The sequence below is a fragment of the Heteronotia binoei genome, chromosome 2 (genome assembly GCF_032191835.1).
Source record: "Heteronotia binoei isolate CCM8104 ecotype False Entrance Well chromosome 2, APGP_CSIRO_Hbin_v1, whole genome shotgun sequence".
NCBI classification, from domain to species: Eukaryota; Metazoa; Chordata; class Lepidosauria; order Squamata; family Gekkonidae; genus Heteronotia; species Heteronotia binoei.
In genome coordinates, this window is record NC_083224.1 from 14,107,180 (window position 1) to 14,129,274 (window position 22,095).

A 22,095-nucleotide genomic window follows, 5' to 3' on the forward strand; every position below is an offset into this window, starting at 1 on the left:
AAGGGGAATCTGGCAGATAAAGAAGACGACCGTAGATTTATACCCCGCCCTTCTCTCTGAATCAGAGTCTCAGAGTGGCTCACAATCTCCTTTATCTTCCTGCCCCACAACAGACACCCTGTGAGGTGGGAGGGGCTGAGAGAGCTCTGACAGAAGTTGTCCTTTCAAGGACAGCTCCTGCGAGAGTTATGGCTGACCCGAGGCCATTCTAGCAGGTGCAAGTGGAGGAGTGGGGAATCAAACCTGGTTCTCCCAGATAAGAGTCCGTGCACTTAACCACTACACCAAACGGGCTCTCCAATGCTCTGCGCCAATGCTCTGCGCTCTTCACCTTTCAGCCACTACCATCCACCAAATACACAACATTAACATCGAACGCCACCCCAGCTGCAAATCAAAAATTGGCATAAAAACCAGTGCTCTCGACCAGAGAACTTTATTTCTAGAGGGACCCCTATGATTTATGCATGTAATATTCCAGTCTAAGGCCATCAGATGGGGATTGAAAACGCTAGATAACTCAGCCCCTTTGGATAAGGGATCCTTCCGTCTGCAGCAGCCGGACCCTAGAAGTGAAGCACCTCCCACTTGGGACGGAGCCTTTTTATCCCTTCTTCTCAGGCCCCACCTTCCACTGGTTCAAGTTTTCCCTCCAAATCTCCTGCCAACCAATCACAGGGTCCGAAGGGGACTTGAGAAATGTCAGCCCTGTGGCTACTCTAACACAGGCTTCCCTAGACCCTGTAGGCCACACTAGGCCTAGTCATAACAGCCTCCCACTTCCTTTCGAGAAGAAGGTCTAGAAACTGATTTAAAAGGGAAAAAAGAAAGAAAAATCTTTTACACGACACCCGAGAAGCGCAAAATGTTGAATTCCACACACTGCACTGATTTCTTCACACTCTTCTCTTAGCGTTGCCAGCCTCCAGGGGGGAACTCGAGAGTCCCTCAGAATAAGAGTAATAGCAACAATACTAAGCCGTGGGAAAATAACGAAAACACTACTGAACTTAGTCCCGATTACTGAAAGGCTGTAATTAAAAACATTTCAAAAGTATTTCAAAGTGCAAAAATTTCTTAAAGTGCCACAGCAAATCTTACAACATGAAACTCACAAATGACATTCCCACCAGTTCGAATAAGCGATTCAAAGTTCGTCACACTACTAAGCCGTGGGAAAATAACGAAAACACTTCTGAACTTAGTACCAATTACGGCAAGGCTGTAATTAAGAATATTTCAAAAGTATTTCAAAGTGCAAAAATTTCTTAAAGTGCCACAGCGAATCTTACAACATGAAACTCACAAACGACATTCCCACAGGTTCAAATAAGCAACTCAAAGTCCGTCACACTACTAAGCCGTGGGAAAATAACGAAAACGCTACTGAACTTAGTACCGATTACTGCAAGGCTGTAATTAAGAATATTTCAAAAGTATTTCAAAGTGCAAAAATGTCTTAAAGTGCCCCAGCGAATCTTACAACATGAAACTCACAAACGACATTCCCACAAGTTCAAATAAGCAATTCAAAGTCCGTCACAAGAAGGCTTCCTGTAATTCCAAGCAACATGAACGTTGTGTCGTCGCTCCAGTGGATGCTTTAAAGCAGTGGTTTCCAACCTTTTTGGCACCAGGGACCAGTTTTGTAGACGACAGGTTCTCCACGGGCTTGGTGGGGGGGTGGGATGGTTTCGGACAATGCTCCCTCTAAGCTGTGCAGTCTTGTGAGCAAAAATTCTACTTCGTGAGCTACTGGAATTAGAGTTGAGAGCTACTACATAAATTAGTTTGCTCTGGGGCCATTTTTCCTAAACTAAGACAAAAATATGTGAGCCAGAGGCTAAAAAACTAGGAGCTAGTTCACATGAACTCAGCTTAGATGGAACACTGCTTTCCCGATGATACAATTTTGCACTTTATTTTTGTTATCCCATTGTAATATATAATGAAATAATTCTGCAACTCACGGCCTGGTTGCTAACAGGCCGCAGACTGGTATTGGTTCACGGCTCAGGGGTTGGGGACCACCGATTTAAAGTGTTAGTGCTGGTTTCGTTGTGCGAAGGAATTGTCCAAACGATGCGTAAGCTTCCAAAACTATTTTAGGTTCTCTTCACTTGCACCTGCTGGAATGGCCTTGGGTCAACCATAGCTCTGGCAGAGGTCGTCCTTGAAAGGGCAGCTGCTGTGAGAGCCCTCTCCAGCCCCACCCACCTCACAGGGTGTCTGTTGTGGGGGAGGAAGGGAAAGGAGATTTGTGAGCCGCTCTCTGTCCTTGAAAGGGCAGCAGCTGTGAGAGCCCTCTCCAGCCCCACCCACCTCACAGGGTGTCTGTTGTGGGGGAGGAAGGGAAAGGAGATTGTAGGCCGCTCTCTGTTCTTGAAAGGGCAGCTGCTGGGAGAGCCCTCTCCAGCCCCACCCACCTCACAGGGTGTCTGTTGTGGGGGAGGAAGGGAAAGGAGATTGTAGGCCGCTCTCTGTTCTTGAAAGGGCAGCTGCTGGGAGAGCCCTCTCCAGCCCCACCCACCTCACAGGGTGTCTGTTGGGGGGGAGGAAAGGAAAGGAGATTGTAGGCCGCTCTCTGTCCTTGAAAGGGCAGCTACTGGGAGAGCCCTCTCCAGCCCCACCCACCTCACAGGGTGTCTGTTGTGAGAGAGGAAGGGAAAGGAGATTGTAGGCCGCTCTCTATCCTTGAAAGGGCAGCTGCTGTGAGAGCCCTCTCCAGCCCCACCCACCTCACAGGGTGTCTATTGTGGGGGAGGATGGGAAAGGAGATTGTGGACCGCTCTCTGTCCTTGAAAGGGCAGCTGCTGTGAGAGCCCTCTCAGCCCCACCCACCTCACAGGGTGTCTGTTGTGGGGGAGGAAGGGAAAGGAGATTGTAGGCCGCTCTCTGTCCTTAAAAGGGCAGCTGCTGTGAGAGCCCTCTCCAGCCCCACCCACCTCACAGGGTGTCTATTGTGGGGGAGGATGGGAAAGGAGATTGTGGACCGCTCTCTGTCCTTGAAAGGGCAGCTGCTGTGAGAGCCCTCTCAGCCCCACCCACCTCACAGGGTGTCTGTTGTGGGGGAGGAAGGGAAAGGAGATTGTAGGCCGCTCTCTGTCCTTGAAAGGGCAGCTGCTGTGAGAGTCCTCTGAGCCCCACCCACCTCACAGGGTGTCTGTTGTGGGGGAGGAAGGGAAAGGAGATTGTAGGCCGCTCTCTGTCCTTGAAAGGGCAGCTGCTGTGAGAGCCCTCTCCAGCCCCACCCACCTCACAGGGTGTCTGCTGTGGGGGAGGAAGGAAAAGGAGATTGTAGGCCGCTCTCCGTCCTCGAAAGGGCAGCTGCTGTGAGAGCCCTCTCAGCCCCACCCACCTCACAGGGTGTCTGTTGTGGGGGAGGAAAGGAAAGGAGATTGTAGGCCGCTCTCTGTCCTTGAAAGGGCAGCTACTGGGAGAGCCCTCTCCAGCCCCACCCACCTCACAGGGTGTCTGTTGTGGGGGAGGAAGGGAAAGGAGATTGTAGGCCGCTCTCTTTCCTTGAAAGGGCAGCTGCTGTGAGAGCCCTCTCAGCCCCACCCACCTCACAGGGTGTCTGTTGTGGGGGGAGAAGATATAGGAGATTGTAAACCGCTCTGAGTCTCTGATTCAGAAAGAAGGGCGGGATATAAATCTGCAGTTCTTCTTCATTCAATATAAGTTGTTTTTCATTGCACTTTCAGCATGTAAATTTCAAAAGCTTTAAAGCGTGGGTCGTGGTAAGCCCCTGTCGGAAACGCCACCCTGTGATACCGGGTTTTTTGGGGATCACTTATCAAACAGACATCCCACATGCGCCACCGTTCAACAGACCATACTTCTCAGCACAACTAATGGAGAAGACTCTTTTAGTAATTGGTACGAAGTTCAGTGGTGTTTTCGTTATTTTTCCACGGTTCAGTACTGTTGCTATTAGCCTCCAGGTGGGGCCTGGAAATCTCCCACTTTTACAACCGATCTCCAGCAGGCAGAGATCAGTTCGCCTAGAGAAAATGGCTGTTTTGAAGGGCAGACTCTATGGCATCGTACCACCCTAAGGGCCCTGCCCGCCCCAAACCTCACCCTTTCCCGGATCCACCCCCAAAGTCTCTGGATATTTTCCAGCACCGAACTGTTTATGTTTGTTTATGTTTATGTTTAATTCAATTTATATCCCACCCTCCGCGCTGAGGTGGGCTCAGGGCGGCTTACATCAAATCATAGTAAACTATGATTGCAGTCATAAAATCTATAAAACCATTAAACAGTACAAGTTAAAACAATCAACAGTTGGTGCTGACAAATCAGATGTTATTCATATTCTCAGGATGACAGTTCTGAGAATTCTCCTACAGTCGACCGAAGGCTTGCCAGAAGAGAGCGGCCTTACAGGCCTTGCGGAACTGAGCAAGGTCCTGCAAGGCCCTAACCTCTTCCGGCAATTGATTCCACCCGGAGGGGGCTGCCACTGAAAAGGCCTGATCCCTAGTGGTCGACAGTCTCGCCTCTTTCAGCCCGGGGATCACTTGGAGATGCTGAGATCCAGATTTTAGTACTCTCTAGAGAACGTGTGGGGACCTGGCCAGCCTATTCTCGATTTTATTTTAAATATTCCTGTCCTGTTTTCCTTCTTACGTGATCTCAAACTCAAAGCAGCTTGTGATGTCTCCATAGCAACCAAACAAAAGAATATAATCGCCCAACAACAACAATGGGAACCTGTATCACAGAGTGGGAACTCCAATGGAAACAGCATCTCTTGCTACTCTGCCTTCCCGTACTCAGTCTGCCCGGCACAAACCCTTCTGTCTAAGGGGACTTTGTGAAACCTAGCCACACTGACAAATTCTCCTTCCCTCACTGAAGGTAGCCTAAGAGCATCCTTTTGCTGGCATCCTCATTCCCTGGACCACTGAAATGCTCGTGAACATTCTGTGATGTCATACTCACTCAGCCAACCACAGTAGAATACAGATTTTCAGCCCACTGAATTGTGCCTGGAATCTAACCAGCAGGGCTTTTTGGTAGCAGGAACGCCATTGCAAATTAGGCAACACACCCCTGATGTAGCCAATCCTCCAAGAGCTTACAGGGAACTCCTTTGCATATTAGGCCACACTCCCCTGATGCAGCCAATCCTCCAAGAGCTTACAGGCCTTTTAGTACAGGGCCTACTGTAAGCTCCAGGAGGATTGGCTACATCAGGGGTGTGCGGCTTAATATGCAAAGGAGTTCCTGCCACAAAAAAAAGAGGTACATGCATACTAAAGAGGTACATGCATGGCCACAAGTATGCGTCATAAATAACAGCAGTTTACTCATAAGGAAGACGACCCCCTTAAAAATGTTATACACATACACACAAAATCGTTAGTGTACATAACTGTAAACTGTATACAAATATAACATGACCCCCTCCTTTTTTGGACAGCATCCCTGGGGAAAAACTCTAATCTTGCATTTGAGTAAATACTGTAACAAAATTAACTTTGCATTACTTCAATAAAACCTGAACATAACAAAAACAGCAGTCAAGAACTGTAGGGTTCAACAATGGCTGATAACAGACAGGCAGTTTGGGGCAATGCCCTTAGAAACCAACTTGAAAAACGCTTCAAATGCGTACATGAGGCACCCGTCCCCATCCCGTACTCACCCCGTTCTCCAGCATCCTCAGAGAGGCTCAAAAAGCTACCACTGTCAAAGTGGTAGCAAAATTGGCGGAGACCACAGATTTATACCCTGCCCTTCTCCCTGAATCAGAGTCTCAGAGTGGCTTATAATCTCCTTTATCTTCTTCCCCCCACAACAGACATCCTGTGAGGTGGGTGGGGCTGAGAGAGTTCTCCCAGCAGCTGCCCTTTTAAAGACAACTCCTGCAATAGCTATGGTTGACCCAAGGCCATTCCAGCAGGTGCAAGTGGAGGATGGGGGGGGAATCAAACTCAGTTCTCCCAGATAAGAGTCCACGCACTTAACGACTACACCAAACTAGCTTTTCTTAACTTCAAACTCCGCCCCCCCCCCACACATTTGCTATATGCCCCATGGGCGTAGGGTTGCCAGCTCCAGGTTGGGAAATACCTGGAGATTTTTGGGAGGTGGAGCCTATGGGCGGTGGGATTTGAGGAGGGGAGAGACTTTAACAGGGAATAATGCCACAGAGTCCTTCGAGATAAGTATATCATACCCCTGGTAGCAGATATTGTAGGTAGGTGAGATTTGGAATACTGTAATCGATTATTGGCTGATGAAAATCGGTTTCTTTTTTTTTTTTTTTTTTTGGATTTATACCCCGCCCTTCGCACCGAAGTGTTTCCTATGGAATCCATGAAGAAATTTTGGGGAGCTAGTTACAGCATCAGGAAAAGTCAGTTAATTCTGTAATAATAACTTGGGCTTATCTTCTCTCTCCTATTTAATTGGATTTTAATATAGTTTTTATGTAACTGAGATCCTTACAAGTGACCCATGTGAGCGTGTACGTGTGTGGGTGTATTATTTATATATATATATAAATTTTGTACTTCATGCACTCCCAATAGTTTATATTCCTGTAAATGGCTTGACGCCGCAATAAATCTTGACTGGCCATTTTCTCCAGGTGCAGCCTGGAGATCAGCGGTATTCCCTGGCATTCTCCAGCCACCACCAGGAGGTTGGCAACCCTACCCCATGGGAGGAATCCTATATGCAGCATTCATATTATTTGTACGTTATCCCCCGTGGGGCACATTTCAGCTGCATTGGGCAAGGCCTGATAAAACGGCTGCCGGAGGTGGGGCCGATGACGTATTTTTATCTGAAACGGGGCTGCCCACAAACTGCCATTTTACCGAGAAAAACCACACCGGAGATATGACAGTGTCATGCCTGATTTAGCTCAAAGACATATTCAGCATCACAACTAATGTAACCAGGGGTGGAATTCTAGCAGGAGCTCCTTTGCATATTAGGTCACACCCCTCTGATGTAGCCAATCCCCCAAGAGCTTGCAAGGCTCTCTTTTTGCAAGCTCTTGGAGGATTGGCTACATCAGGGGCGTGCGGCCTAATATGCAAAGCAGCTCCTGCTAGAATTCCACCCCTGAATGTAACGGTAAAGAAAGGTCACCAAAACGGAACACAAACCAAGACATTTTCAGCATCACAAATAATGGAACGGTAAAGAAAGGTCACCGAAATGGAACACAAACCTCAGTTCTCCTTACCCCTTGACAGCGCTGATAGTGGTATTTTAGGCCGTAGATGCTGGGGAATTCCAGCCAACAGCCCGAGTTGGGGCATTTGACCCTGGAATGGGCCTTGAACTCGTCTTTCCACTGGTTCATCAGAGGCAGCTGAGAAAGAAAGGAGAGACCGGTATAGCACATGACCCAAAGAGATCCAATGAATTACAAAAGGGAGGAGGAGAAAACTAGGGGAGGGCAAGAACAATTTGTCCTAGTTAGAGGGCTACATTTGAATGTGTACATCCACCAGGCTGAATTAACTAGAATGTCTGGTCTCTCCCCTTGAACAACTGAAGCTGCTTTATACTGAATTGGACCGTCCGTCTATAAAGGTCGGCAGGGGTGGAATTCTAGCAGGAGCTCCTTTGCATATTAGGCCACACCCCTGATGTAGCCAATCCTCCCAGAGAAGAAGATGAAGAACAAGATATTGGATTTATATCCCGTCCTCCACTCCGAAGAGTCTCAGAGCGGCTCACAATCTCCTTTCCCTTCCTCCCCCACAACAGACACCCTGTGAGGTGGGTGGGGCTGGAGATGGCTCTCACAGCAGCTGCCCTTTCAAGGACAGAGAGCGGCTCACAATCTCCTTTCCCTTCCTCCCCCACAACAGACACCCTGTGAGGTGGGTGGGGCTGGAGAGGGCTCTCACAGCAGCTGCCCTTTCAAGGACAACTCCTACGAGAGCTATAGCTGACCCAAGGCCATTCCAGCAGGTGCGAGTGGAGGACTGGGGAATCAAACCCGGTTCTCCCAGATAAGAGTCTGCACACTTAACCACTACACCAAGCTGGCTCTCCACCAGTTTGTAAAAACTGGCTCTCCACCAGCTTACAAAAAAAGAATCTTGCAAGAACTTGGAGGATTGGCTACATCAGAGGGGTGTGACCTAATATGCAAAGGAGTTCCTGCTAGAATCCAACCTCTGTAGGTTAGTATTGTCTACTCAGACTGGCAGCAGCTCTCCAGGGTTTGGACACACCATTTACTGACTGATCCTCTTAACTGGAGATGCTGGGGATTGAACCTGGGGCTTTCAACACGCCAAGCAGATGCTCCACCTTCGAGCTGCAGCCCCTCCCATCAGATACCAAAGTGTCAAGCAGCGACTTCAACAGCTGAGCCTTTGCGTATGAGGCCACACCTCCCCGATGTAGCCAATCCTCCAAGAGCTTGCACACACACACACACACACACCCCGCGATGTAGCCGGTACTCCAAGAGCTTACAGGGCTCTTCTTACAGACCCCTGATGGGCCCTGTAAGAAGAGCCCCGTAAGCTCTTGGAGGACCGGCTACATCGGGGGGGAGGGGAGGGGGGTGGCCCAGTATGCAAAGGAGTTCCTGCTGCAAAAAATTCCCTGGAATCATGGAAGGGATCTCCAGAGTCATCTAGTCCAACCCCCTGCACAGCACAGGAAATGTACAAGTGCCTCCCCCCATACACACCCAGTAACCCCTGGCAAAACTGGCTTGGAGAAAAACTTCTGCCAAAGTGGCAAACATTTCCCTTGGCATACAAGAAAGGGCACTAAGCACTGATGCAACCCTTTCTGCCTTCCTTCTCAAGAAGCAAGTTTGCAGGATCAGCATTTCTGCCAGATGGCCATCTAGCCTCTGCTTGAAAACCTCTAAAGAAGGAGCGCCCACCACCTCCTGAGGAAGCCTGTTTCACTAAGGCAGGGGTGGCCAACGGTAGCTCTCCAGATGTCTTTTGCCTACAACTCCCATCAGCCCCAGCCAGCATGGCTGACGGCTGGGGCTGATGGGAGTTGTAGGCAAAAAGCATCTGGAGAGCTACCGTTGGCCACCCCTGCACTAAGGAACCGCTCTAACAGTCAGAAAGTAGTTAGATGCTAGGTGAGATGGGATGCTGGACTAGATGGACCACTGGTCTGATCCAGCGAGGGTCTTCTTATGTTCTTAAGGCGGCAAACAGAGAGCAGGGAACCAGACAGAGATCCAGCGTGCACCCCCCGTTGAGGATGGACAATTCTGTTGTGTCTCTGCCATGAAAAGCTCTCGAAGGATCTGCTCATCGTGCAGGGAGACGAGCAAAACTCAAAGAGAGGCTGGCCAGAAGGAGACTGGGAAACCCAGATGAGCAGATCATACAAGAAGAAGATGATATTGGATTTATATCCTGCTCTCCACTCCGAATCTCAGAGCGGCTCACCATCTCCTTTATCTCCCTCCTCCCCTCCGCAACAGACACCCTGTGAGGTGGGTGGGGCTGAGAGAGCTCTCCCAGAAGCTGCCCTTTCAAGGACAGCTCTGCCAGAGCTGTGGCTGACCCAAGGCCATTCCAGCAGCCGCAAGTGGAGGAGCGGGGAATCAAACCCGGTTCCCCCAGATGCAGCAGGCACCCTCCTCCACGGGCAGCCCCTTTGGACTCCAAGGAGTCCTAAATTCATTTCTCAAAGCCCTGAAGTAGCTATTCCCACGGGACACGCTCAGTTATGGAATAGGAATGACTTTGGAGAAAGCATCTCTCCCCCCCCCCCCCCCAACACCGCTCAGCAGAATTCCCCCGGCCAGATTCCAATCCGTGGGACAAACAACAGGAAGGTTGATTTAGTCACACCACATTCTGTCCAGTTGCCGCAGCCTACGCCAATCTGGATGATGTCCACAGTGTCTTGCTGAAACCATGATGTTCACGCTGACACACACACCACATCCCCCCCCCCCCCCGCAGGAATTAATCACGTCCATCTAAACGGTATGCAGTCATTAAAATCCATCTGATGCCACCAGATGAATCAGACAGGGCTCCCACCGTCCAGCTGGCTTACAGCTCCCCTGCCTTTCGGACAGCTGGTGCTGACCATCATCCATCTGCCCTCTCCTCTTCTTCCCCTTCTTATCACATGGAATTCACGGCTACAGGAGGTGGCGGTGGCTACAAGCGTAGCCAGGTTCAAGAGGGGATTGGATAAGCATGTGGAGCAGAGGTCCATCAGTGGCTATTAGCCACAGTGTAATTGATGGAACTCTACTGTCTGGGGCAAGTGATGCTCTGTGTATTTCTTGGTGCTTGGGGAGGGGGCACAGTGGTTGGCCTGATCCAACATGGCTTCTCTTATGTTCTTATGGCACATGAACCCACGAAGCTGCCTTTTACTGACTCAGAGCCTTGGTCCATCCAAGTCAGTATTGTCTACTCAGGTGGGCAGCTGTTCTCCAGGGTCTCAGGCTGAGATCTTTCGCATCATCTACTGTCTGGTCCTTTTAACGGGAGATGCTGGGGATTGAACCTGGGACCTTCTACATGCCAAGCAGAGGCTCTTCCACTGAGCCATGGCTCCTCCTCCTGGCTTTTCATGGTCTCAGCCTAAGGTTTTTCCCATCACCTTCTACCTGTTCCTTTTAACAGGAGATGCCGGGGGATTGAACCTGGGACCTTCTACATGCTAAGCAGAGGCTCTTCCGCTGAGCCATGGCTCCTCCTGGCTCTCCAGGGTCTCAGGCTGAGGTCTTTCCCATCACCTACTGTCTGGTCCTTTTAACAGGAGATGCCGGGGGATTGAACCTGGGACCTTCTACATGCCAAGCAGAGGCTCTTCCACTGAGCCATGGCTCCTCCTCCTGGCTCTTCAGGGTCTCAGGCTGAGGTCTTTCCCATCACCTCCTGCCTGGTCCTTTTAACTGGAGATGCTAGGGATTGAACCTGGGACCTTCTGCATGCCAAGCAGAGGCTCTTCCACTGAGCCATGGCTCCTCCTGGCTCTCCAGGGTCTCAGGCTGAGGTCTTTCCCATCACCTACTGTCTGGTCCTTTTAACAGGAGATGCCGGGGGATTGAACCTGGGACCTTCTACATGCCAAGCAGAGGTTCTTCCACTGAGCCATGGCTCCTCCTCCTGGCTCTTCAGGGTCTCAGGCTGAGGTCTTTCCCATCACCTGCTGCCTGGTCCTTTTAATGGGAGATGCTGGAGATTGAACCTGGGACCTTCTGCATGCCAAGCAGAGGCTCTTCCACTGAGCCACGGCTCCTCCTCCTGGCTCTCCAGAGTCTCAGGCTGAGGTCTTTCCCATCACCTACTGCCTGGTCCTTTTAACAGGAGATGCCGGGAGATTGAACCTGGGACTTTCTGCATGCGGGGCAGATGCTCTGCCGCCAAATGATACCAAGTTGGGAGGAGTAGCAAACACCCGGGAGGAAATAGTTAAAATTCAACAAGATCTGAATAATCTGGAGAAGTGGGCGGTTGCGAACAGGAGGCAATTCAACAAAGATAAGTGCGAAGTCTTACATCTGAGCCACAAAAATGTGAAGCGTTATGTGTTCCAGTTTAAAAGATCTCAAAGCGAGTGATGGAAAAGACCTTTCTGTGTCTTGAGATCATGGACAGGCACAACCTGAGTAAACGATACTGTGTTAGGAGGACTGAGAGCCTGACTAAAAATATGGCTTGGAAAAACGTCAACTGAGGGGTGACATGATAGAGGTTTACAAGATTATGCATGGGATGGAGAAGGTAGAGAAAGAAGTATTTTTCTCCCTTTCTCACAATACAAGAACTCGTGGACACTCAATGAAATTGCTGAGCAGTTGGGCTAGAACTGATAAAAGGAAGTCCTTCACCCAAAGGGTGATTAACACGTGGAATTCACTGCCACAGGAGGTGGTGGCGGCTGCTGCAAGCACAGACAGCTTCAAGAGGGGATTGGATAAACATATGGCGCAGAGGTCCATCGGTGGCTATTAGCCACAGCACATTGATGTAACTCTCTGTTTGGGGCAGTGATGTTCTGTATTCTTGGTGCTTGGAGGGGTAACAGTGGGAGGGCTTCTAGTGTCCTGGCCCCACTGATGGACCTCCTGATGGCACCTGGGGTTTTTTGGCCACTGTGTGACACAGAGTGTTGGACTGGATGGGCCATTGACCTGATCCAACATGGCTTCTCTTATGTTCTTATGTGACACAGAGTGTTGGACTGGAGGGGCCACTGGCCTGATCCAACAGGGCTTCTCTTATGTTCTTATGTGACACAGAGTGTTGGACTGGATGGGCCACTGGCCTGATCCAGCATGGCTTCTCTTATGTTCTTATGTGACACAGAGTGTTGGACTGGATGGGCCACTGGCCTGATCCAACATGGCTTCTCTTATGTTCTTATGTGACACAGAGTGTTGGACTGGAAGGGCCATTGGCCCGATCCAACAGGGCTTCTCTTATGTTCTTATGTGACACAGAGTGTTGGACTGGATGGGCCACTGGCCTGATCCAGCATGGCTTCTCTTATGTTCTTATGTGACACAGAGTGTTGGACTGGATGGGCCACTGGCCTGATCCAGCATGGCTCCTCTTATGTGACACAGAGTGTTGGACTGGATGGGCCACTGGCCTGATCCAGCATGGCTCCTCTTATGTTCTTATGTGACACAGAGTGTTGGACTGGATGGGCCACTGGCCTGATCCAACAGGGCTTCTCTTATGTTCTTATGTGACACAGAGTGTTGGACTGGATGGGCCATTGGCCTGATCCAACATGGCTCCTCTTATGTTCTTATGTGACACAGAGTGTTGGACTGGATGGGCCACTGGCCTGATCCAGCATGGCTCCTCTTATGTTCTTATGTGACACAGAGTGTTGGACTGGATGGGCCACTGGCCTGATCCAGCATGGCTTCTCTTATGTTCTTATGTGACACAGAGTGTTGGACTGGATGGGCCACTGGCCTGATCCAACATGGCTTCTCTTATGCTCTTATGTGACACAGAGTGTTGGACTGGATGGGCCATTGGCCTGATCCAACAGGGCTTCTCTTATGTTCTTATGGGACACAGAGTGTTGGACTGGATGGGCCACTGGCCTGATCCAGCATGGCTTCTCTTATGTTCTTATGGGACACAGAGTGTTGGACTGGATGGGCCATTGGCCTGATCCAACAGGGCTTCTCTTATGTTCTTATGGGACACAGAGTGTTGGACTGGATGGGCCACTGGCCTGATCCAACAGGGCTTCTCTTATGTTCTTATGTGACACAGAGTGTTGGACTGGATGGGCCATTGGCCTGATCCAACAGGGCTTCTCTTATGTTCTTATGGGACACAGAGTGTTGGACTGGATGGGCCACTGGCCTGATCCAACAGGGCTTCTCTTATGTTCTTATGTGACACAGAGTGTTGGACTGGATGGGCCATTGGCCTGATCCAACAGGGCTTCTCTTATGTTCTTATGGGACACAGAGTGTTGGACTGGATGGGCCACTGGCCTGATCCAACAGGGCTTCTCTTATGTTTTTATGTGACACAGAGTGTTGGACTGGAGGGGCCACTGGCCTGATCCAACAGGGCTTCTCTTATGTTCTTATGGGACACAGAGTGTTGGACTGGATGGGCCACTGGCCTGATCCAGCATGGCTTCTCTTATGTTCTTATGGCACATGAACCCATGAAGCTGCCTTATACTGACTCAGAGCCTTGGTCCATCCAAGTCAGTATTGTCTACTCAGACGAGCAGCTGTTCTCCAGGGTCTCAGGCTGAGGTCCTTTGCGTCATCTACTGCCTGGTCCTTTTAGCAGGAGACGGGGGGATTGAACCTGGGACTTTCTGCATGCCAAGCAGAGGCTCTACTGCTGAATGATATCAAACACCGATGATACCAAATTGGGAGGAGTAGCAAACACCCGGGAGGACAGAGTTAAAATTCAACAAGATCTGAATAATCTGGAGAAGTGGGCGGTTGCGAACAGGACGCAATTCAACAAAGATAAGGGCAAAGTCTTACATCTGGGCCACAAAAATGTGAAGCACAAATGCTGGACGGGGGGTGGGGGGTGCACTTTTGGGAAGTAGTGTGCGTAAAAGAGATCTCGGGGTCCTAGTGGACTGTAAATGAAATATGAGCAACGAGTGTGATGCTGCGGCAAAAAAGGCAAATTCAATCCTGGGTTATATCAAAAGGGCTACAGCATCAAAATCACAGGTCAAAGCTCCGCTGTATACTGCCTTGGCCAGGCCACACCTGGAATACTGTGTGCAGTTCTGGAGACCTCACTTCAAAAAAGATGTGGACAAAATCTAGCGGGTGCAGAAGAGAGCAAGGAGGATGCTCAGGGGTCTGGAGGAAGAACCCTGTGAGGAAAGGCTGAGGACCTGGGGAATGTTCAGTCTGGAGAAGAGGAGACTGAGGGGGGACACGATTGCTCTCTTGAAATATTTGAAAGGCTGTCATTTAGAGGAGGGCAAGGAGCTGTTCCACTTGGCAGTAGAAGGCAGGGCCCGAAGCAATGGGCTCGAATTACAAGCAGAAATGTACCAGCTGAATAGTAGGGAATTTTTTTTACAGTCAGAGTAGTTCAAAGGTGTAACCAGCTGTCTAGGAAGGTGGTGAGCTCCCCTTCATCTTCAAAACGCGGCTGGATGATTATTTGTCGGAGCGGTTTTAGGCCAAGGGTGTCAAACATGCAGTTTGGGGGCCGAATCAGGCCCCCAAAGGGCTCCTATCAGGCCCCTTCTGCATCACAGCTTGCTTTGCCAGGCTTGCTCAATTGCACAGCAGCTACAGAGCAAAACTTCTATTTTCTCCATTGACTGAGGCTCCTCCCTTGGGGAGGAAGGGGGGGGAAGGAACAGCTTGCTTTGCCAGACTCTCTCAATTGCACAGCAGAGCTACTGAGCCAAGCCACTTCTTTCTATTGGCTGAGGCTCCCCCCCCCAACCCCCTGAGGAAGGAAGGAAAGAGCCAGAGCTTCCTTTGCCCAGTTCCCTGAATCCCATGGGAGAAATACAAAGAAAGCCTCTTTAAGACCAATGAGTGCTAACGTTTTAAGCATGCTTTAATATATATATATTTGTTTGCCTGTGTTCTTTATAAAATGTATATCTCTGCCACCCAGTCTTAAATTGGTACAAACATGGCCCGGCCTGACATGGCTTGGCCCAACCCGACATGGTCCGGCCCAACGAGGTCTTATTTATGTCAGATCCGGACTCCATAATGAATGAACTCAACCTCCCTGTTCCATACAAGTAGTTTCTGCCAATGTCAAAAATCAGAGGTGCAATTTGCAGGTTTCCTAACCCCTGCCCTACGCAGAGGGGCTGGCTTCTGCCCCGCTTCTGACACACCCATTGGACTTGAGGGTGCTGGTTCTGACCCAGCTTCCCCAACCCTGCGTCTGTGTCTCACTGGCTCCCCAGTTACCAGACAAGATTAAAGTCAATGCAGAATCTTACAGGAATATCCTTCAGGGCTTGGCTTTCTGCCTTGGGCCGTCCTTTCTTTTTGCCTTCGGCTTTATCATTCGTTGCGTTTCCTGCAAATGGAGGGCGGAAAAAGAACTCGGCTTAGATCGACACACCTGTCAAGTTAAGATCTTCATTGATTTAAAAATAATCTGAGCTGACAACTGCAAAGTCTCGCAAAGGGTCAGGAGTTTAATCATTGGCGTTCCTTGCTGGTAGGTTCGCCAACTTTGGGTTCTGAAATACCTGGATATTTTTTGGGGGGGGGGGGAGGGGAGAGAGAAGGCCTGGGGAGGGCAGGTTTGGGGAAGGGAGGGGTCCTTAGAATCCACCCTCCAAAGCAGCCATTTTCTCCAGGGGAACGGATCTCTGTTGCCTGGAGACCAGTTGTAATCCCAGGAGATCGCCAGGCCCCACCTGGAGTTGGCAACCCTACTTGTTTGGGAACCAGCAGGTTAACCTGATGTGAATCCGCTTTTAAATCTCTTGCAATAAAAGAAACAAACACCGTCATGTACCAGCTAACAATGTTTGGTAAAACCTTTTTAGAATCGTATAATCTTTTTTTTTATACATTACAATGCTACAAGAAAAGTCCATTCAGTGAGCACCCGGATATGGGCTTATTTCATCAATAAACTTCCTCAGGAGTAGTCCTTCCTATTTCCTGCAAGTTTATCAGCCTCTTGTAACAATGCAATGTTAATGCTCTCTGCAACATCATTATTTTCTTCAAGTTCTCTTATCCACTCAATGACACTTAAGTGTGTGCGTATGTATATGTACACACACACGCACACACATATATATAAAGGTAGTCCCCTGTGCAAGCACCAGTCATTTCTGACTCTGGGGTGACATCACATTGCGATGTTTTCACAGCAGATTTTTAACGGAGTGGTTTGCTCTTGCCTTCCCCAGTCATCTACACTTTCCCCCAGCAAGCTGGGTAGTCATCTGACCGACCTCGGAAGGATGGAAGGCTGAGTCAATCTTGAGCCGGCTACCTGAACCCAGCTTCTGCCAGAATCGAACTCAGGTCGTGAGCAGAGGGCTCGGACTGCAGTACTGCAGCTTTACCGCTCTGTGCCACGGGGCTCTTAATATATATATATATATATTGCTGGCAAATTCTACAATATTTTTATTAGAAGCAAGCCACTCCTTTTGATGGCACAAATGCTCTCATTCTGCAATGTTTATTTGGAGCATTCGCCAGCATGCTTTAGAAGGCTTTTGCATCTGGTTAGAGAAGACACACAGGATTGGCCTGTTCAGAATTATACACTTAAGCGGTATTGAGCATTTTGCCATCAAATAGGAATGGCTTGCTTCTAATAACAAATCACAGTGTTTGTTTCTTTCATTGCCTGTAATATGAACTGTGATCCCATTTGGTTAGTTACATCTCTAGTATACAGAAACGTCCTGAGCCTTTTGGCTGGATAGAGAGACGAAAACAACGGCTGATTCCCATTTTTCTTCTAATTTTATAATCCCGGACAATTCTGAAGAGACCTGAAGACATCTGGCGTTATCCTGAATGGATGCTCCTGAATGTTTTTCAGGGGGGGTGCTAAACATTTTTTCCACAGCCATTCCTTTAATCTGAGCTTTGATTGATCAGCGATAGATTCGAGTCAAATAGCACCTCAGAGACCGACAAGATTTTTGGGGAGCCGAAGGGAGCTTTGAGTTTTGAAAGCTCATAACCCCAACGATCTTGTTGGTGTCTAAGATGCAACTCGATCCATGTGGGCAACCGCGTTGGTCTGAAGCAGTTGAACGACTTAGTCTTAAAGGTGCCACTCGACTCCTGCTTTGTTAAGATGCAACTGGATTCGAATCTAGCGCTTCTCCTGCAGACCAACACAGCTAGCCGGATGGAAACTATCTTCAGGGCTTTTTTGGTAGCAAGGCTATCTTCAGGGATGTTTTTTTTGTATATTAGGCCACGCCCCCCCCCGAGGAAGCCAATCCTCCTGGAGCTTGCAGTAAACTCTGTAAGAAGGGTTCTGTAAGATCTTGGAGGATTGGCTACATCAAGGGGGTGTGGCCTAATATGCAAAGGAGCTCCTGCTATAAAAAAGGTCTATCTTCATTTATCAGGCATTGCTCTCCCCACTGGGGCTGGAGAGGGCTCTCACAGCAGCTGCCCTTTCAAGGACAGAGAGCGGCCTACAATCTCCTTTCCCTTCCTCCCCCACAACAGACACCCTGTGAGGTGCGTGGGGCTGAGAGGGCTCTCACAGCAGCTGCCCTTTCAAGGACAACCTCTGCCAGAGCTATGGCTGACCCAAGGCCATGCTAGCAGGTGCGAGTGGAGGAGTGGGGAATCAAACCTGGTTCTCCCAGATAAGAGTCCACGCACTTAACCACTACACCAAACTGGCTCTCCTGGTTGGCCTCTGTTTGAGACAGGAGGCTGGACTAGATGGACCACTGGTCTGATCCTGCAGGGCTTTTCTTATGTTCTCATGAAGGCCCTGGCCTCTATGCCTTGTTGCTGGTTGTCCAGAGGAACTGGCTGGCCATTGTGTGATACAGGCTGCTGGACTAGATAGACCACTGGTTTGATCCAGCAGGGCTCTTCTGATGTTCTTTTAAAGGCCTAAGACTCTGTGCCCTTGTTGGCCTTCCAGAGGAAATGGTTGGCCACTGTGTGACACAGGATGCTAGATGGTCTGATCCAGCAAGGCTCTTCTGATGTTCTTATGAAAGACTCTGTGTCCTGTTGTTGGCTTTCCAGAGGAAATGGTTGGCCACTGTGTGACACAGGATGCTAGACTAGATGGTCTGATCCAGCAGGGCTCTTCTGATTTTCTTATGAAGGCCTCAGCCTCTATGCCCTGTTGTTGGGCCTCCAGAGGAACTGGCTGGCCCCTGTGTAAGAAAGGATGCTGGACTAGATGGACCCCCGGTATGATCCAGCAGGGCTCTTCTGATGTTCTTATGAAGGCCTCGGCTGCTATACCCTGTTGTTGGCCCTCCAGAGAAACTGGCTGGCCACTGTGTCAGACAGGATGCTGGACTGAATGGACTACTGGCCTGACCCAGCAGGGCTGTTCCGATGTTCTTATCCATTCTATTATCTTTCAGTCCAGGTGAGGCATCCTTACCAAGCCGCGATTGCTCGTATGTCGGGCTGATCTTCATCTCCGTCTTATGGCTTTCTTTGTCTGCGTAGGCTTTGCTGGATCCAGCAATTTTTTTCCCGCCTCTATAGGAATATGAATCTGCCATTACTAAAAGCAAAGAGAGAGGAGAGGTGCTCAAGCATAAAGAAATACATTTCTAAGAAGACCACGTCAGGAAGTGGGTACCTTCCAAGGCTCACCATGGGAAAAGCTGCACAGTCTTGCGTGTTTGGAACACTGAAGGTTTATTTATTTATTTATTCTTTGATTTATATCCTGCCCTTCCCAACAAGTGGCTCAGGGCGGCTCACAGCACAAGATTTCACATAGTAACATCTAAGCATAAAACAGTTAAAATTAATTAATACATTTAAAATTATAAAATATTTAAAATTGTAAGACATTTAAACCATTTAAAACATTAGGGACAGCAACCTCTAATACAACTACACCTGGTTTCCTGTACCAGCTAGTCATAGGCCAGCCGGAAGAGGATTGTCTTACAGGCCCTGCGGAACTGGGCAAGGCCCCGCAGGGCCCTCACCTCCTCCGGCAGCTGGTTCCACCAGGAGGGGGCCGCAACAGAAAAGGCCCGGTCCCTGGTAGATTTTAATCGGGCTTCTTTTGGCCCGGGGATAACTAGGAGATTTCGAGTTCCCGATCTCAGTACTCTCTGGGGCACATGTGGGGAGAGACGGTCCTTCAGGTAGGCAGGTCCTAGGCCATATAGGGCTTTAAAGGTAATAACCAGCACCTTGTACTGGACACGGTAAGCTATTGGCAGCCAGTGCAGATCCCGGAGCCCTGGCCGGATGTGCTCCCTTCTTGGGAGTCCTAACAACAGCCGGGCCGCGGCATTCTGCACTAGCTGCAGCTTTCGGGTTCGGCACAAAGGCAGCCCCATGTAGAGAGCATTGCAGTAGTCCAACCTCGAGGTGACCGTGGTGTGGATCACTGTTGCTAGATCGTCGCGCTCCAGGAAGGGGGCCAACTGCCTTGCCCGCCTAAGATGAAAAAAAGCGGACTTGGCAGTGGCTGCTATCTGAGCCTCCATCGTTAAGGAGGGCTCCAATAGTACCCCCAGGCTTTTGACCCTGTCCGCCGCCATCTGCGGCACACCCTCAAAAGCTGGAAGGGGGATTTCCCTCCCCGGACCCCGACGACCCAAGCAAAGGACCTCTGTCTTCGATGGATTTCCCTCCTTGCAGGCAAAGAGAGCTGAAGGGACTGGAAACCAGAACTCACTAACTTTGTTAGATCCATGACTGGATCTCCTCAATGAACTCTTTAACCGTCAGAATATAATTCAGAATTCACACAAAAAACAGGAGCCAGTAACTAGCCTTCTCTTTGGGGGATTCCGGGTTAGGGTTTTTTTGTAGCAGTGCATATTAGGCCACAGCCGCCTGATGTAGCCAATCTTCTGGGAGCTTACAGGGCTCTTCTTACAGGGCCTACTGTAAGCTCCAGGAGGATTGGCTACATCAGGGAGGTGTGGCCTAATATGCAAAGGAGCCCCTGCTACAAAAAAAGCCCTGCGTTTTATTCAAGAGAATAAAACTCTGTGGGTCTTAAAGATGCCAGCTTTGTTTTTGCGCTTCAGACCAACACGCCTGAATCTATCGTTCTGGAAATCTTGTGGGTCTTTAAAGCATTTCTGTATTTGAATTGGGGCTTTGCTCTTGGATGGGACCAGGGTGTTTTTTTGTAGCAGGAACTCCTTTGCATATTAGGCCACACCCCAGATGTAGCCAATCCTCCAAAAGCTTACAGGGCTCTTCACACAGGGCCTACTGTAAGCTCCAGGAGGATTGGCTACATCAGGGAGGTGTGGCCTAATATGCAAAGGAGTTTCTGCTAGAATTCCATCCTTGGGCCACACACCCCCTGATGTAGCCAATCCTCCAAGAGCTTACAGGGCTCTTCACACAGGGCCTATTGTAAGCTCCAGGAGGATTGGCTACATCAGGGAGGTGTGGCCTAATATGCAAAGGAGCTTCTGCTAGAATTCCATCCTTGGGCCACACACACCCTGATGTAGCCAATCCTCCAAGAGCTTACAGGGTTCTTCACACAGGGCCTATTGTAAGCTCCAGGAGGATTGGCTACACCAGGGAGGTGTGGCCTAATATGCAAAGGAGCTTCTGCTAGAATTCCATCCTTGGGCCACACACACCCTGATGTAGCCAATCCTCCAAGAGCTTACAGGGTTCTTCACACAGGGCCTATTGTAAGCTCCAGGAGGATTGGCTACATCAGGGAGGTGTGGCCTAATATGCAAAGGAGCTTCTGCTAGAATTCCATCCTTGGGCCACACACACCCTGATGTAGCCAATCCTCCAAGAGCTTACAGGGCTCTTCACACAGGGCCTGCTGTAAGCTCCAGAAGGATTGGCTACATCAGGGAGGTGTGGCCTAATATGCAAAGGAACGCCTGCTAAAAAAAAAAAAAAAGCCCTGAGGGGATTTATGTCTCAATATCGCCTTCACACCCTGACCTGGACGGTCTGGGCTGGCCCAGTGTCGTCGGATCTCAAGCCAACATAAAACAGAGGAGCAGGCTATGTATAGAACATGCAAAGAAATACACAGAGCATCACTGCCCCAGACGGAGTATTTCATGTTTACCTTGTGGCTAATGGTCACAGATGGACCTCTGCTCCATATTTCTCCAGTCTCCTCTTGGAGCCCTCTATGCTTGTGGCCGCGTCACTTCTTCCTGCAGAAGGGAATTCCGCATGTTAATTGCTCTTTGGCAGAGAATTCCATGTGTTGCTAACCTTTATCAGCAAAATGTCACAGGCTTCCAGCTGTTCCCAAGCATACCTGGAACTGATCAGTCATCATTCTACCCTGGGGGTCATTTTGTAGAAAAAGACTATAGACAAGGGGTGGCCAAACTGTGGCTCTTTCACATGTATTGCGTGTCTCCTGAAGCCCCCACTGCCCCGTTGGGCAGCTCGGAGAAGGCATCTGTCTCTTTAAATAGCTTCTCCAAGCCAAGCCAGCAGGCAGCTTGGTGAATGCATTTAAAGTTAAAGTTGCTTTCTTTCCACCTCTCCCTGGACTGGATGGGCCACTGGCTGGACCAACCGGGCTTCTCTTATGTGACTCAGAGTGTTGGACTAGATGGGCCATTGGCCTGATCCAACAGGGCTTCTCTTATGTGACACAGAGGGCGTTTTCGCACTGACCTTCACGTGGCGCGACCACCCTCTTCACACCGGAGGATCTGCGCGGATTTCGCACAAGAAGCGCCGGAGCACCCAAAAGAGCCGGCGACTTCCGTCGCGAAACCCGCTCAAACAGAAACCGCCAAGAAGCAGGAAAACATTTGAGTGGCTTTTGCAACGGAAGTCGCCGGCTCTTTTGGGTGCTCCGGCGCTTCTTGTGCGAAATCCGCGCAGATCCTCCGGTGTGAAGAGGGTGGTCGCGCCACTTGAAGGTCAGTGCGAAAACGCCCAGAGTGTTGGACTGGATGGGCCATTGGCCTGATCCAACAGGGCTTCTCTTATGTGACTCAGAGTGT

The 22,095-nt window shown here is 49.7% G+C and overlaps 1 protein-coding gene across 1 annotated transcript in view; it reads right to left on the reverse strand.

The window, feature by feature from the left end:
* The window catches only part of ZNF512B (zinc finger protein 512B), a 63,888-nt gene extending 45,216 nt beyond the window's left edge, over window positions 1-18,672 (reverse strand). Inside the window, 3 exon segments of the mRNA XM_060230602.1 lie at window positions 7,211-7,339; window positions 15,421-15,500; window positions 18,549-18,672. Coding sequence (XP_060086585.1) covers window positions 7,211-7,339; window positions 15,421-15,500; window positions 18,549-18,672 — 333 coding nt within the window.
* Between the last annotated feature and the right edge of the window lie 3,423 nt (window positions 18,673-22,095).